Source organism: Miniopterus schreibersii (assembly GCF_964146895.1).
Source record: "Miniopterus schreibersii genome assembly, chromosome: 20".
Classification (NCBI taxonomy): domain Eukaryota; kingdom Metazoa; phylum Chordata; class Mammalia; order Chiroptera; family Miniopteridae; genus Miniopterus; species Miniopterus schreibersii.
The window spans coordinates 14,005,189-14,022,154 of record NC_138122.1 but is presented as its reverse complement, the minus strand read 5'-3'; the positions used below and the strand labels follow the sequence as shown (position 1 = coordinate 14,022,154).

The window sequence follows — 16,966 nt, the reverse complement described above, 5'->3', positions numbered from 1 at the left end:
GCCAAATGCAAATTATGGGTTATCTACTTTTGTTACCCTTTCTGCTTTTAAGACTTTATTGTAAGCATGTATTACTTTTCGAATGAAAGGGAATAAGTTATATCCACTTTTTCCCCCCCAGAAAAATAAAACCAAGTAAAATAAAAATTTTAAAAATACAAACAAAAGTAGTAATGCTCATTTGAAGCTCATCTCTGCCCTCTCTGCAGATCAGGAATTCTGGTTGGGGAATAAAGCTGTGACCTAATGGCTAGATGCACTACCTGCCTCTCTCCCCTGCCCCTGAGGCATGGTATTTTAACTGATTGGTTACTCTTGTCCTTTCCCTTCTTCTAAAAATTGCACCTGGCCCGGCCGGGCATGGCTCAGTGGTTAAGCGTCGACCTAGGATCCAAGCGATCGGGGTTCGATTCCCGGTCAGGGCACATACCTGTGTTGCAGACTCGATCAATGACTCTCTCATCATTGATGTTTCTATCTCTCTCTCTCCCTCTCCTTTCCTCTCTGAAATCAATAAAGATATATTTTAAATAAATAAATAAATAAATAAAAATAAAAATTGCACCTGATGTCCATTGGAGGCACTTGACCAGATGTAAGAGTCTAACTGAGCTCTGGGTATTAGTTCCCTGAGGGTTTCTTGGATTTGGAGGGCATGAAAAGTTGCTTATGAACTTTCGTCATTTACACCCCCATGACACCCCCAAGGGTCATAGGTTGATCCTGTGCCCATGGTAGCTGTCTAGTAACATCCACATGAGTGATGGACATATAACTGGAGCCAGAGTGCAGGTCTGGTTATTGTTTTTGGTTTTTCTTGGTGATGAAAGAATTTTGACAGTGCCCAGAATTGTTCAAAGCAAAATTGGTTTAATAACAATGAGAATAGCAATGTACCTGATTTCTAGAATAAAAATAGCATTGTAAAATTGAGTTATAAATTGCAGTTTAAAAATGAGCTCAAAGGCATACTTCTGTTCTTTGATAATAGAGTTTAATGTTGCTTTTTAAGTTGACAACAGTAGATGGCAGTGTCCCTCACACTAGAAAAACTTTGAAGAAGGAAACTGCATTAATTGGGCTAAGCTAGTTTTTAGGACAAGAACTTAAGCACATACTCCTTTGTTTATAAGGAGGAAAAGCCTGTTGTCATTTTTAATACTTTATGTTACAAAGTGAAAATACAGTTATGATTTTAAATCAAATTCCCTAGAGACACTTTAGTGCACTTTATTCTTCCTAAATATATGTCCACTGGCTGCCAGCTTCTCTTCTATTAAAAAGGAATAATAGGACATGACAGTAATAAATATGTAGTGTTGGGTGCAGAAGAATGTTCGTCTAAGAACAGTGATGGTGTGCATCCTGTGGCCATTAGTGTAGAGGTGATAGAGGAAAGGATAAGAACAGCATAAATGGATGGAGTTTGGGGTTTTGTGATCAGTCTAAGATCACTGTGTGGCTTAAAATGTCACCTGAGAATCAAGATACAGATGTAAAAAGTGAGCTATAGTAAGACTTGCTGTCCTTTGTTTCATGTGAAGTATATAAAGATAGGTAGATGTGTCCTTTGTGACTAGAAGAAAAGGAAAACCTTCCTTCCCTCCGTCCCTCCGTCCCTTCCGTTCTTCCTTCCTTTTCCTCACCTGAGGATATTTTTTCCATTGCTTTTCAGAGAGAGGGAGAGAGAGAGAGACACATCGATTGGTTGCCTCCCGCACTCGCCCCGACTGGGGCTGGGGATCGAGCCTGCAACTGAGGTATGTGCCTTTGGCCGGAATTGAACCTGGGACCCTTCAGTCCACAGGCCAACGCTCTAACCACTGAGCCAAACTGGCTAGAGCAAAACTATTTTCAACAGAGGAGAAATTACACTTTTTCCCCCCTGTTTTAATTATAAAATTATTTCTTGCATAAGTGGATATAGTGTAAATGAAAGGTGTAATCCCTAGTGTTTTCAACACTAGAAATATTTCAACGTCTGTCCTTACTCCTTAATTTATATTTGATAATATCTCTGAGACCCTGAATTTGTCCTCATACAAAGCCAAGTTACCATGCTGGTTCCAGAGTAATCCTTGCCTCTGGAGATAGGATCATGGTATTGGACTCATCCACTCACCTTGGTGTCCACTTTGCCCTTAACCCAATTGGGTACTTGCTGACCTTTAGTTTCCAGGTTAAATTAGGTCTGAAGTAGCTTGTAGGGAGACAGAGTTTTGAATGAATGAAATTTTCATATGAAAACATCCATCTTTGCTAGCTGGTCACAAACAAGCCTGACCTTTCTGTCTCTAAGAGGTTGGGGACTATATCTTTTTTTCCTTTCCCTTATATCTTAAGCACTTAGTACAACGTACCAGTTTCCCTAGTACAAAGTAGATACTTATGAGACTTTTGTTGAATTAATGAGCAAATTTTGTTTCCTTTTGTAAGCCTTAACTTTGTTGAACAATTTTTGGGGTGCTGAATGGGAGGAAGTTAACTGCTGGTTGCCAAAATTGGCCAGTTTCCCCCCCATATTTTATCTCATTTATTATTTCCATCTAGCTTATAAAAAAATGTGTCATTATTATATGTGTATAATAATGATTACACATATAATTATTATAACTATTCTAGGCTTTATGTTGTTACTGAAATGAATTCATGCCATTTAAACATATCACAACACAAATGATCAACATTGAATTAAAGGTTTAATGTCACAGAGGTTCCAGCAAGAACAGGTTCCTGATGGAACTGAGGAGGAAGACAGTAAGTGATGTAAGAAAAACATATCAGTAAACTTGTACATTAGGGTCTTGATTAGAAGTTATCACTCGTTAGCTGAAGGAATTTATTACATGCATCGTTGCATGTAGGTGTTCACTATGCCTGGGTTCCTTCCACTAAGTGTAAGGGATGGAAGGGGGGATGTGTTTACTCAGAAACACCATGACTATAGTTATGATGTTTCTGATAATAAATAGTTAAGTTCTGTCAATGGAATATTTCTAAAAACAATCCTAGGTAATGATTTTAGTGTTGCTTTCTCTTGCTACTTCCATTACCTTGCTTTATACATTTATTTCATTTACAGTCTTACCATGTGCCAGGTGCTGGGGCTCTGAAGTCACCATACTGCTCCTGCCTTTGAAGTGTTTTCAGTCTTGTGGTAGAGACAGATGTATAACGAAATGTAATAGTGTTGGCAGCACCAGGTACAGGTTATATAAGTCAGAGTTGGGACTCAGAAAGGACAGGAATCTATTGGGGTGGAGGACAGTTGGTAAAGTCAGAGTAGTTGTCACCAGATGTGCGTTTTCTGATACTCAACCACAGAGAAAGTCACTGTTTCCTGAGCTGTTGAAATAACCAGCTGTGACGGATTTATTGAGCGGCAGTCACCAGCATGGCACCCTCCTAAGGCACTTCCCCTTAAGCATGGATCTTAGAGCAGAACCTTTAAATAGAATGTGACTTTCCCATACATTTCTGGTTCTAAGGGCACTGGCCTTGGCTGTGCCTTCATCTTGCATCCCCACTCTATCTACCCAATCTGTCTAGTATGGTACTTGCATATCAGTCCTCATTAAGTGTTTACAGCGAATGAAATTGAAGAAAATTCATATTGTGCAAGAAATAACGAGTATTGATTTACTTTATATTTTCTATTTTGTAAAAAGACTTCTAGAATTAATGCAAATAGCAGCTCCCCGTGATATCATATAATTAAGTTTGTAAAGATTTTATTAATTCACAAACTTTTCTGCAGTTTATTCCAGTGAATAAAGTAAGCTATGCTTGCATATATACTTTAGATCAATAACCCTTGTGATTAAAAGTTCACATTATAATAGCAGTCAGTGTTGTTTTGATTGTTTGTGAGCCAACAGTATGTGTATTTCTAACAATTGATTTTACTTTTTGTTTCAGAATTAAGACAGGAAGGAAGTAATCCAGAAATTTAAACTTGATATTTTCTTTAGAAAGTAATATTGGTTAATACTTGGAGTGAACACTTCTTTTTTCTTTTAAAGTTTTGTATTAAAAATAAAAAGGCTTTGGGCAGGATGGCTGTTTTTGAATGTCATATTACCTCCTCCCTTTATGTTATTCCTTGTGAATACAACTCAGAGAATAAATATTTAAACTTTTGTGATCTTTTCAGATACGGTTAAAAAACTCCAGGACCAAAAACATGACATGGAAAGAGAAATCAAGACACTACACAGGAGACTTCGGGTAGGATAAATCTTCATGTATTATCTTATTAGAAAACATAGTTTTCTGAAAGTTAAGCATAGGGTAGTCATTGACCATGTTAACATTCATGTTAAGCTTCAAATACAGTTATAATATTTGACCTCACTAGGCTTCAAGCAGAAAGCAAATATTATTTCAAATTGGGACTGGTACTAGATTCCGGGTAAAAGAATGTACTAGTAATTCGTGAGTGGTAATTTTTGAAAGATGGATTTAAGAAGCAAGTGGTATATTTTGGAAAGAAGGTTTATTAGCTTTTGATTATAAAGTATCTCAAGCCAAGCTGTTTTCTGTCTTCTTGGATTCGATCAGCTTGCCAACAGCAGTGTCACTCTGATGCAGAGGGTGGAGGAAGCTAATTTCATAGTCTTGGTCATGCCGCAGTTGCTGAGGCTGCCTTCAAAGTTTCAGAACATCGCTTTAGGGTGGCGGGCCCTGGGCTTGGGAGTGGGCAGCTGTGGCTGTGGTGGAGGTGACACCCTGGGGAGGCTTCCTCACCCAGCCACACCCGCATTCTCCATGGCTGTGGGAAGCAGTGGACTGTGCAGTTCCTTAGCTCCTCTTTGTCGCTATGATTTTGTCTGCCTAGATTAAGTTTAGTGTTTTTCATCTGGCTTCCTCTTCCTTTTCCTCTACTTTTGATTTTTTTTCCTGTTAGTGTTTGATGTCAGGATATTTATAGTGTTTCACTAGACGATCTTTCAGTATGGGTCACACACCATTTATCTACCTCCTTGAGCTTTTCAGAGGTAGTGCTGTACATTTTGGATGATGTATTTATTTTCATAAGACTTACTTTGAAACTTGAATGAGGAAGGGAGGCTTGACATTGCCATCATTAATGTTTATTGAGTACTTTTTGAATACTTGATGCCTCGGTAGACAGCTAGAAAATATTTCCCTTATTAAGAACAAGTTTCAGCCCAGCTGGCATGGCTCAGTGGTTGAGCATCGCCCTAGGACCCAGGAGATTAAGGTTTGATTCCCGGTCAGGGCACATGCCCGGGTTGCGGGCTCAATCCCCAGGTGGGGGCATGCAGGAAGCAGCCGATCAATGATGACTCTCTCATCATTGATGTTTCTGTCTCTCTCTCCCTTTCCCTTCCTCTCTCTGAAATCAATAAAGATACATTAAAAAAAGAACAAGCTCAATCATAATAATTGTGTTACCTGTTAGCTGTAGGTAATAGCAATTCTCTGGGACTTAAAAGAAATTTATTATCATTTGGGACAGGGCATTACAGCAACCTAATCATAAACACATTTTATGGCTTTTAAGTAAGTTTTTATTGCTTTCTTTTGGAAATAAAAATTTGATTTTTTTAATATAGGAAGAATCTGCAGAATGGCGGCAGTTTCAAGCTGATCTTCAGACTGCAGTGGTCATTGCCAATGACATTAAATCTGAAGCCCAAGAGGAGATTGGTGATTTGAAACGCCGGCTACATGAGGCTCAGGAAAAAAATGAGAAACTCACAAAAGAATTGGAAGAAATAAAGTCACGCAAGTATGTTTTGAGAAACCAGTTATGTACATATGTTTTAGTAGAGAACACTTAAATCCCAATTTTGTGATGTGGTATTATGGAAAGAACTTGAGGTTTGATGCGGGGTGACTGAGTTTGGATCTAGTGGAAGTTACTCAACTTTACTGGCCTCATTTTGTGACAACTTTCAAAGTTGTCAGTGTCCATAATCATAACCTCTCTTGAGGAGGCCAGAATAGTCCCTTGCATAGGGTACATTATTGTTTTCTCCTTTCTTCTAGCCCTGTGACTTTTCTTTAGATTGTAGCCTTGTGATTAAGGATGTGGACTCTAGAGGAAGGCAGACTTGTCTCCCATCCAGCTCTGCCTCTTACTAGCTGTATGATCTTGGTCAGGGCCCTCAGTTTGTTCATCTTTAAAATGAAGACAATAGCCCTGGCCGGGTAGCTCAGTTGGTTAGAGTGTTGTCCTGATACACCAAGATTCAGGTTGAACCCCTGGTCAGGGCACATATAAGAATCAACCAGTGAATGCATAAATAAGTGGAATGACAAATAAATAAAAGACAGTACTACTTGTTTTACAGTGTTGCTGTAAGGGTTAGATGAGATATGCCTCCAGGGCCATGACGAATATACTAGTACTATTAGAGACCCAAGTAAAGAACGCAGAGTGAATTTCTCCCTGTCACTCACTTGAGGAATTTTCACTTGTTTTATGCTTATAACCACATGAATCTCCACAGTAGTATTTTTTCTCATGTAACATAGAGATCATTGGAAACCCATCAAAAGTATTAGATGAGATGACATTTGTGTTGTGCTCAGAGTTTCTCAATGAGACACTTACCTACTAGTGGGAGAGAGCAGTTTTTGGTTTGAGGTTATTATTAAGAATTTGACTATTCATTACTTTGAGTAATTCTTAAGTAGGCATGGAAAAAAACTTAGAAAAATATTTAACAGAATATCTTTGAAAAGCTATTTTATTTTATTCTTGCCTAGCTCTAGTGTAAAGCACTTCTGCATATACGCAAGTATGAAGTTGTGTGGAGGAAAGTATGGTGTGATTGTTTTGGTTTGAGCTGTTGTGTTTTTTATTTAACACCATTCTTACTTGAGACTGACTGAGACTAACTATGGATATTCAGACTTTGGTATTCGGTGGCTGTTTCTTGAAAATGATTAAGAGAACCTGTTACTTCAAGGAAAACAACTGACAATATTTGGTGTCAGTGATAAATATGGGCTTTCAAGTGAATGTTAGGATTTTGGAAAACTTGTATTTGCCATTGTGAGCTTGGCAGCTTTCCATATTTAAAGTTTTCCCAATGAGATCGTTGGTGATGTTAACAAATGAGCCTTTTGAAAAATACATGGTATAATGACTGCATCAACATTTGGAAAATTAATGTATCTCAATGAACCAGTATTTTCCATATGACCAATGCATGATGTAACACAATCATATGTGGGTAAAAGATTCATTCAAAGTACAAGGTAGACCAAGGGATTTTAATGGGCAGAGTAGAAAAGTGCATTTATATGGTTTCAGATTCTACATTGTAGCTAACATTTAAGTAACTACCACTTGTTGCGTTTTGGTGTAATATCAAGAAAGAATAGCCACAGTTATCTAAAATAACCACAATTATTTTAATATCATTACAATTTTCTTTCCTTTTCCAATTACATGTCTGTGCAAAAGCCTGCTTTTTTCCCCCCACATTGCAATAGATTGAATGTACAAGAAATGAGAATCTAGCAGTATTCCATTAAGCCAGACATTAAAGAGATATGCAAAAATATAAAAACACTACTGTTCTCATTAATATTTTCTGGTTTTGAAAATATAGTCATTTTTCATAAATTCCTGGGTTTATTCTTATTTTTAGATTAATTAAATATTTTAAGTATTTCTTAGGTTTAGTTTCTAATATGCTAAATTCCAGTAGATACAACCTATACTTCGGTGTCCTCAATAATTTTTAAGAGAAAAGGGGCTCTAAGACCAAAAAGTTTGATAATCACTGCAGTACATTCTTTATTAAAACTTCTGACTGTATATCTTAAGGCAAAAAAAACTGTAAGAAGAGCCAAATGACAAATTTTCCTAAGGACTGGCTTAATTTTTGTTTACCTATAAACTTACTTGATAATTATGTGACATGCACAAACTCTTCAACTGAAATTTCATTCCATGTGAAAAGTTTTGTGTTAGCTCAGAGAATTAGAGCTGGTCAGAAATGTAGTGCAATTGATTTTTTAGATGACTCATGATCTGTCACACTGAGCATCTAGGAGACTCATGTTACTAATATGGGCTCAGTCCTAATGTGGGATCAGCCTCCCCCCCCCCCCTTTGTAGAAAATTCTATTTGGAGACTACAGCAGGTTTTTAAATTTCATTTTTAAAAAAAGTATGGACTTTTTTATTTCATTTCTTTGTATTTTCTTGTCTGCACATGGTATATTAGATAGAGCCAGTCTAGATTATCTATATGTGCTGGTGAGTTCCCAGACTCTCCTGAGAGGGCCCAGGCCTTCTCAGCAGCCCAGAACCTTGAGATCCCCAGTTCTGAGTCAGAGTCTTGGCTAGTCTGCCTCCCATTTTATTGCCAGTTGATCACTGATGTTCTTACCTTACACTTACTCAGATGAAAATGGAAACTGGCCCGGCTGGGCATGGCTCAGCGGTTGAGCGTCGACCTGGGATCCAGGCGATCGGGGTTCAATTCCCAGTCAGGGCACATGCCCGGGTTGCGGGTTCGATCAATGACTCTCTCATCGTTGATGTTTCTATCTCTCTCTCCCTCTCCTTTCCTCTCTCTGAAATCAATAAAGATATATTAAAAAATAATAATAAAATAAAATTTAAAAAAAAGAAAAGAAAATGGAAACTGATAGTTACTTAACCTACTTAGGATAACCTGATATAAAAATTTTAATATCATTTCCTGGCATTTACTAAGCAAATGAGAATATTAGACTGAGTAATTTACTCAGCTCAACTGATAGTATTTTTTCTTTTAAACTGATACTTTTTAATGCTTTTCAGTTGGGAGGGGGAAATGTATATTACCTAGTATATATGTAAAAAATGCCCTGATTTCAACATTGTTTTCAGACAAGAAGAGGAGCGAGGCCGGGTGTATAACTACATGAATGCTGTTGAGAGAGATTTGGCAGCCTTAAGGCAAGGGATGGGACTGAGTAGAAGATCTTCAACTTCCTCTGAGCCAACCCCTACGGTAAAAACCCTCATCAAGTCCTTCGACAGTGCATCTCAAGGTAATTTCTTACACATTGTGCCAAGGGCAGGCAGTCATATTCACTTACCATTTGTTCTCTGGTGTAGTTTGATATTCTTTACTGTCTTACTCTCTGAGTCTCATCAAATTTCATATAGAATTAATGAGTTAGTCTTACTGAAAGGTGTTTTTTAACAGGAGATTTGGGGAATTTCCGGCTTCAGAGATCTTGGTCTCAGACTTGTGCCTTACCCCACACAGAGGTGTGTTTTCACACATGCCTATGACTTTGAGAACTTTCTCTGTGCTTAAGAACTTCAGATGTAGGACTTCAGCCCTTTCCCTTCCTCTGAACTTTTTCAGACCTGTATCCTCAAACGCCTACTTGGCATTGACGTTGAGGTGTTTCCTAGCCATCTTATTATGTCCAAAACCAAATCTTGTCCCTCAGCTTCAGTCTTTTCTCTGTGTTAATGGCAACACCATTCCACCCATTTACTTAACCCAGAAATCTAGGAATCTTCCTTCTTCCTTAAATCTTTCTTCCTCACCTCCTAATCCATTAGCAAGTCCTCTTGATCAAGCCTCTAACACACATACCTTTGCTTTGCCTACTTCTCTCCATCTCCAGTGGCACAATCAACTGCTAGTTCAAGCCACTATCAACTATTAATATCAGTAACCTCCTAATTAGTCTCCCTGTTTTATTTCATGATAGATCTTATTTAAGATTTGTGTAACTCATATTATTATAGTTAGAATAAAATTCAGATCCCCATATGCCTAGATGGTTTGGCCCTGCCTTCCTCTTACCTCAGTTGAGCAGCTCTTCCTCCACCCTCTACACTGCAGCTGCACTGCTCTTTGGGTCCTGAAATAAGCCAGGCTCTATATCACGTAAGCTTTTTTCCGCCTGGAAGCACATCCTCTCTACCACCTTCTAGTAACTGGCTCCTTTTCATCTCTAACCTCCTCAGCTCTGGGAAAGGGAAAGGGATGTCGTTTTTTTAAACCACTAATTGTAATGAGTCCTAAAGCTTAAATTTTCACCTAGAAATCTTTGAACTTCATGATAGGCTCTATTCTAATTCACTGTAATAAGAGTAGAATTCCTAGAATCTGTATTCTGTGGTTATGCACAAATCAGTTTTAATTTACTTAAAATCAGAACAAAATTCACTTGTATACAATCACACATACTTCTGGTATACAGACATTTTGGAGGAGAATTAGGCAGTATCTGCCAATTTAAAATGTCATGTTCACAGACCCTGAAGTTTGTGTGTGTGTGTGTGTGTTTTTAATATATCTTTATTGATTTCAGAGAGAGGAAGGGAGAGGGAGAGAGAGAGAGAGATAGAAACATCAGTAATGAGTCATCATTGATTGGCTGCCTCTTGCATGCCCCTGACTTGGGATTGAGCCTGCAACCTGGGCATGTACCCTGACTAGGAATTGAACCACGATCTCCTGGATCCTAGGTCAATGCTTAACCGCTGAGCCATGCCCGGCTGGGGCCCCCGAAGTTCTTATATATGACACTGGCACAAGAGTATAAAGATAGAAAGATAGAAAATTTTCAATGTAGTGTTTGAAAAAATGGAAAACGTGGAAATTGCTTAACTGCCCATTAAAATGGTTAAGTCAGTTATAACTTATCAGTACAGTAGAATATTGTGCATCCTTTAGTAAGGATGAGGTACACCTTGCTCGAAGCACTGGTGTTAAAATATGTCTGCAATTCTTTATAGCAAGTTGACAGTGTGGTCTCATTTTTTAAAAGTACAGAGATGTTTTCATTGAAAGTGCAAAAAAGATGCACTCTGTACTGCTCTTAGTGGCTAACTCTGTTTAATATGATGGGGTAAGATGAAAGAGGACTTTGAAAATGTATATTCTAAAATAAAATGATAATGGAATGCCTACACTAAATTAAAATCATGCAATTATTGAAAATAATAAAATGAGCTTTAATGCAAAAAGATAATCTGCTTCTATACTGTCCTTTTTAAAAAAAAAAATTTATTTTATTGATTTCTGAGAGAGGAAGGGTTAGGAAGAGAGAAATAGAAACATAAATGCTGGGCAGCATGGCTGGGAGTGTTCAGTGGAGGTTAGCATCAGTCTCGACAGTTTCCAGGGGAGCTGAGAGCATTGGTTAATATGTTGAACTCATAAGGGGAGACCAATTACAAAAGCTTCCACTGCACCATGATGCATTCATTATGTACTTGTTTGTTTGTTTTCTAGTACCAAACCCTACTGCAGCCACAATTCCTCGAACACCTCTGAGTCCAAGTCCTATGAAAACCCCCCCTGCGGCAGCTGTCTCCCCTATGCAGGTAAGTGCCTGTGACTGCAGAGGCTCTGGGGGTCTCAGCACCTGAAAGGTTGTCCTCTTCAAAATTATTTACCCTTATGTCAGGTGGGATGGGGAGCAAATGACTAGGGATATAGTTGGAATTTCCCCCCCTAAAATACTGTGAATATACATAATTGAAATAAATTATGTAAATGTCAGTTGTGTTATTCTGAAAATCTCTAATAGTGATAGCTAACAACTATTGAACACTTACTATATGTTCATCACTGTTCCAAATACTTTGTAGTGTTAATTTATTTAATCCTCACAGCAGCTCTGTTGGGTATTAGGTACTATTCTTATCCCTAGTTTTCATATGTGGAAACTGAGGCCCAGAAGGGTAAACAGCTTGCTGAGGGTCATACAATTAAGAAGTGGTAGAGCAGGGATTTGAACCGGGGTAGTGTGGCTTCAGAGACCATGCTTTTATCCGCTATGCTAAGTTATTTCTCTAGGTTGAATATGTAGTTGGTGTGTCTCAGCCTCTACTGTGCATAACAAGTCATTCCAAAACTTAGTGGCTTAAAATAGCAATTTTACTATTTTTCACATTTCTCTGGGTTGACTAGGTAGTTCTTTGCTTGCATTGCCTGGGCTCACTCCAGAAGCTATACCTAGTTAGAGGGTTGGGGGGGCCTGGGCTCAGCAGGGATGGCTGGGCTACTCTCTCTGTGTGGTCTTTTTTCTCAGGCTCCTGCATGGCATGGTGTCTCAAGCTCCAAGAGAGTGAAAGTGAAAGTGAGCAAACCCTGTAAAGACCTAGGCTTGGAATTTGGACTCTGTCACTTCTGTCTCATTTCTTTGGTCTAAACAAGTCATAAGGCCAGCCCAGATTCAGGGTGGGAGGGTCTGCACAAGGCATGAATTCAGAGAAGTGTGATTCATTGTGTGCTGTTTTGTAGCAGTCTAGCACAAGGGCGTTGGTGATCCATTACAAACAGGTTTCAGAAGGTGCTCTTCCTTGCCACTCTGGAAATGCAAACCAGAGTCAGGGCAGATGGTTGTTCCTCTGTAGTGCTCAAGCGGCCCTCTCATTATGCCCTTGCTGGTAAGCCCCTTTTGGGAAGAGTGGCTGAGGTAGAGTTTTCCACATAGGTGAGAGTAGCCAAAGGAAAAATGGCCTAAAACTATTACCTTGTGATACAGGGTAGCCTTGGCTGCACCTCTTTCCTAAAAAAGAGGGTTTGGGAGCATTTTCTTTGAGTGGAGCCTTTTGTACTTGTTTAACTACTGGCCATGTAGTTAGTGAGTGAACTTTTAAACTTTTTTCTTTGTAAAGTTTATTTTCAAAATGTGCTTCCTCTGCATTTGTGATGTTGCAAGTTAGTATCTTTGCATTTACATTTATGTAGAAGATATACTCAAAATTTAAAAGGAAGGCAAAGGGCATTCCATAATTCATCTATAATGAGCTTTTTATATGCTTGTAGTAATTAAACTTCTAAAGACCTGAAGATATAAATAAAAGCAAAGTACAGGTGCGTAATATAATAAACTGAGTGTTGAAATTTAATGGACAAGGCATCACTTTGTAAATCTTTGTAAAGATAAGAAGTGAAAAAGCTCATTTCTCTAACTTGAAAGAACTAATAATTACAAGCCATCTTTAGTAGCTTTTTAGCACTTGATTAGTTAGCACAGTTCTTCTCAAACCTAATTTTCCATAAAAATCACATAGAGAGTTTTAAAACACGTAGATTCCCAGGCCTCATCCCAATAAATAAGAATCTCTGGGGAATAGGGCTTAAGATTGGGATTGTTAGTTTTTCAGAACTCCCTGGGTAGGAATTCCACTTTTGGCTCTGAGGGAGTAATGTGCTTGATTACTCTGTCATCACAAACAGCTAGAAAGCTGGACAAAATAATAGTAAGCAATTATATTCAGACATTGTACAACAGGCAGTGTAAGACTGTGATCCATAAATAAAAGTTAAGAAATAGCCCAGCCGGGTGGGGCTCAGTGGTTGAGCATCAACGTAGGATCCAGGCGATCGGGGTTCGATTCCCAGTCAGGGCACATGCCCAGGTTGCGGGCTCCATCCCTAGTTGGGGGCGTGCAGGAGGCAGCCGATCAGTGACTCATCATTGATGTTTCTATCTCTCTCTCCCTCTCCTTTCCTCTCTCTGAAATCAATAAAGATATATTAAAAAAAAAAAAAAAGTTTAGAAATAAGTTAAATCCTACTGTGGCCCACACTTTTCCTGTTGGCAATGTCCAGATGGTGGTATAGGGAAGATGAGACCAGATGGAGCAGGGAAAGGGAAACCAATGGATCTGAGGATACGCACACAGATCAGTGTTGAGGAGAATGAGCGAGCTAGAGTTTGCAGGCCACGTACCTGGGAGAAGGGAGCTACGCAGAAAAGGAGGTCTAGAACTATGTATATATCCCTTTGCGTACCCCTGCAACACTGGGTACGAACAGTTCTCCAGGAAAGAATAGTAACCAGGGGACTGTCAGACAAATGTTTCCCATAGTTCACAGGGGGCAGGTAATCATTTGAGCTCCCACTGGCCACTGTAGAAAAACCACTTTGAACACATTCATCAGAAACCCCTAAGGGCCACACTGTAAAGTGGAACTAAGTAGCCCTTGTGTAAACACTATTCTAGACCTGCCCTAAATGATCTTAAAAATAAGCCTCCAAAGAACCAAGGAGATCCATAAATAACTGTGGGCAGCCTCTGAACTGCTTCCCTAGCCTCCAATGTGCCCCTCCTGGTAGTCATGCTCTCTGCAGTCTGCCCCTCTGGAGCTGTGGCTGGGCTCCGTGACTTGCTCCTGATAAACAGAATGTGGCAGCAGTAATAGGCTGTCACTCGCAAGGTAAGGCTGTGAGAAGATTAGCTTCTGTCTTGAGTGCTCCTTTTGCAGTCTCGTAGATCTAGTCATGCCAGTGAGAGATTGGAAATTGAAATACTTAGCAATAAAGTTAATAAAATACTGTATAAGACATGTACAATGAAAATAAAAATATTGCTGAAAGAAATTAAGTAATAAATGGAACAATACATTATATTAATGGGTTAGAAGACTCATTATTGTTCATATCTTACAGTTCTCCTTCACACTGATCTATAAAGTCAACACAACCCCAGTTACATTCCCAGCATGCTATTTGTGGAAATTGATAATATAATTTTTAATTTATATGGAAATTCAAACGACCCTGAATATTTAAAGCATTTGGGGGGAAAAAAGAAACAAATTTGGAGGACTTACACTACCTGATTTTAGCACTTAAAGTAATTAAGACAGGGTGGTACTTACATAAGTTTAAATGTAGACATTAGATCGGTAGAATAGATAGAAATCCAGAAATAGGTCACTTTAATTTTCAGCAGAGGTGCCAAGGTAATTCAGTTGGAGAGGGGTAGACTTTCAACAAAGGATTCTGGAACAACTAGACATTCATGTGGGGAGAAAATAACCAAACCTCTTACCTCATGGCATTTATGAAAATCTAAATTGACTGTAGACCTAAATGTAATAGTTAAAACTACAAAACTGCTAGATGAAAACATTAGAGAAAATCTTCATGACCTTCAGGAAGGCAATGATTTTTTTATTTAGGACACAAAAAAGAATGAACCATATAAAAATTCATGAATTTGGCATCAAAATTTATTTTTTTTATTATTATTATTTTTTAATATATCCTTATTGATTTCAGAGAGAGGAAAGGATAGGGAGGGAGAGAGATAGAAACATCAATGATGAGAGAGTCATTGATTGAGCCCACAACTCAGGCATGTGCCCTGACCAGGAATCGAACCCTGATCGCCTGGATCCTAGGTCGACGCTCAACCTCTGAGCCACGCCCGGCCGGGCTGGCATCAAAATTTGAAAGACATTGAGAAAATGAAAAGACAAGTTATAGACTGGGGAGAGTATATTCATAATACAGCTATCCATCAAAAGACTTCTATTTAAAGAAGACTTGTTTGCCTTCTAGTTAATAATAAACAAATGATTTGTAAAAACCCTTTCCAAAAGAAGATATAAAAATGGCCAAGAAACACATAAAAATGTAACATCATGCGTCGGTGGGAAGTGAAAATTAAATCCATGGTGAGGTCCTACTACACACCCTGTAGGATGTCTAAAATGACAAGACCATATTAAATGTTGGTGAGGATGTGGAGAAACTGAACTTCTCGAACACTTCTCCTGGGAAAGTGAAATGTGTAATTATAAGTTAGCTAGATGAAAAAGGACTGGGCAGAAGCTGAGGAAATAAGCCTGAGAAAAAGAGAGATGGTCAACAGCATGGTCTGTGGAAATAAGCATTTTGGTGGTGTTTGAACATCATGGTAAGGAGCAGGAGATGAAGCAGAAGAACTGAGAGGTTTTCAGTGTTTGGTGCATACTTCTGGCTGCTCACAGAGGGATGTATGTATAAGACTGGATTGAGGAAGCTGGTAATAAAGCTTATGAAGGGTTGTATTGGGTCGGTTGTAGTCAGAGAGTAGGTGACAGAATTCAAATCTATCTGGAACCAGGGCATGAATTGAATGGCTGATAAAAGTACAATAGGAGCACATCTTTCTTTAATTGGTATGTGATATTTAAGAATTCCCTTTAAACAAAATAATGAGATTATACACAGAATACCAGTGGTTGCCAGGGGTCAGTGATGTGGGGTCAGGGAAGGAGAGGGAAGATGTAACTGTAAAAGGGCCATAGGAGGGATCCTTGTGGTGATGGAAACATTCTGTCTGTATATACCAATGTCAGTGTCTTTATTGTGACATTATACTGTAGATATACAACATGTTATCTTTGAGGAAAACTGGGCATGTGGGATCTTTCTGTTTTAAAATGATATATTGGTCATGTTATATGCCAGGGCAGGGGGAGTTTCAGCCTTGTAACAGTTTGAAAGGGATCATGCAAATTCATAACTAAATATTTACTCTCTTTAGCTTTCTATGTGAGTCCCAGCTCTAGATTTAACTTAACTTGATAATGTTTATCTTATGATTTCAGAGACATTCCATAAGTGGACCAATTTCTACATCCAAACCCCTGACAGCCCTGTCAGATAAGAGACCAAACTATGGGGAAATCCCTGTTCAAGGTACATCTCATATGTTGCAGTATTTCACTTTTATTATTAACTTTTGAATTCTGACCTTTTTTAGCTAACTAAATTGTTATCTTCTTTGTTCTTAACATTGTTTAAGCCAGTCTGGTATACATCTTTCTCAGAAGTTTACTAATAATATATCTTAATTACAAATGGGAAGGTTAGTTATTAATAAGTGCATCTCGGAAGACAGCTCTCTCATAGCATCATGATAAGTAATAGAGAGTTTTTATTCTTAGGCACTGTGTTTTCATAGTTTTTCATGGTGTGCGGATTGTTATCTCCATTTTACAGACACTGAAAAGGCTTCACAAATTATCTTAATGCAGGTTAATACAGTTACTGAATGGTAGACATGGGCAGTCAGACTTCAAAGCCCCCCCCCCCCTTTTTAATATATCTTTATTGATTTCAGAGAGAGGAAGGGAGGAGGGGGCAGAGAGAGAGAGAGAGAAACATCAATGATGAAAGAATTATTGACTGGCTGCCTCCTGCATGCCCCTGACTGGGGGGTTGAGCCCGCAACCAG

At 38.6% G+C, this 16,966-nt stretch overlaps 1 protein-coding gene across 5 annotated transcripts in view; it reads left to right on the top strand.

Annotated features, from left to right (window-relative positions):
- The window catches only part of SPECC1L (sperm antigen with calponin homology and coiled-coil domains 1 like), a 109,319-nt gene that overhangs the window by 41,096 nt on the left and 51,257 nt on the right, over positions 1-16,966 (top strand). For all 5 annotated transcript variants that reach the window (XM_081122859.1, XM_081122857.1, XM_081122861.1 and 2 more), the window contains 5 exons: positions 4,154-4,227; positions 5,580-5,755; positions 8,861-9,024; positions 11,235-11,326; positions 16,338-16,428. In XM_081122859.1, the coding sequence (XP_080978985.1) occupies positions 4,154-4,227; positions 5,580-5,755; positions 8,861-9,024; positions 11,235-11,326; positions 16,338-16,428 (597 nt within the window). The remainder of the gene's footprint in view (positions 1-4,153; positions 4,228-5,579; positions 5,756-8,860; positions 9,025-11,234; positions 11,327-16,337; positions 16,429-16,966) is intronic.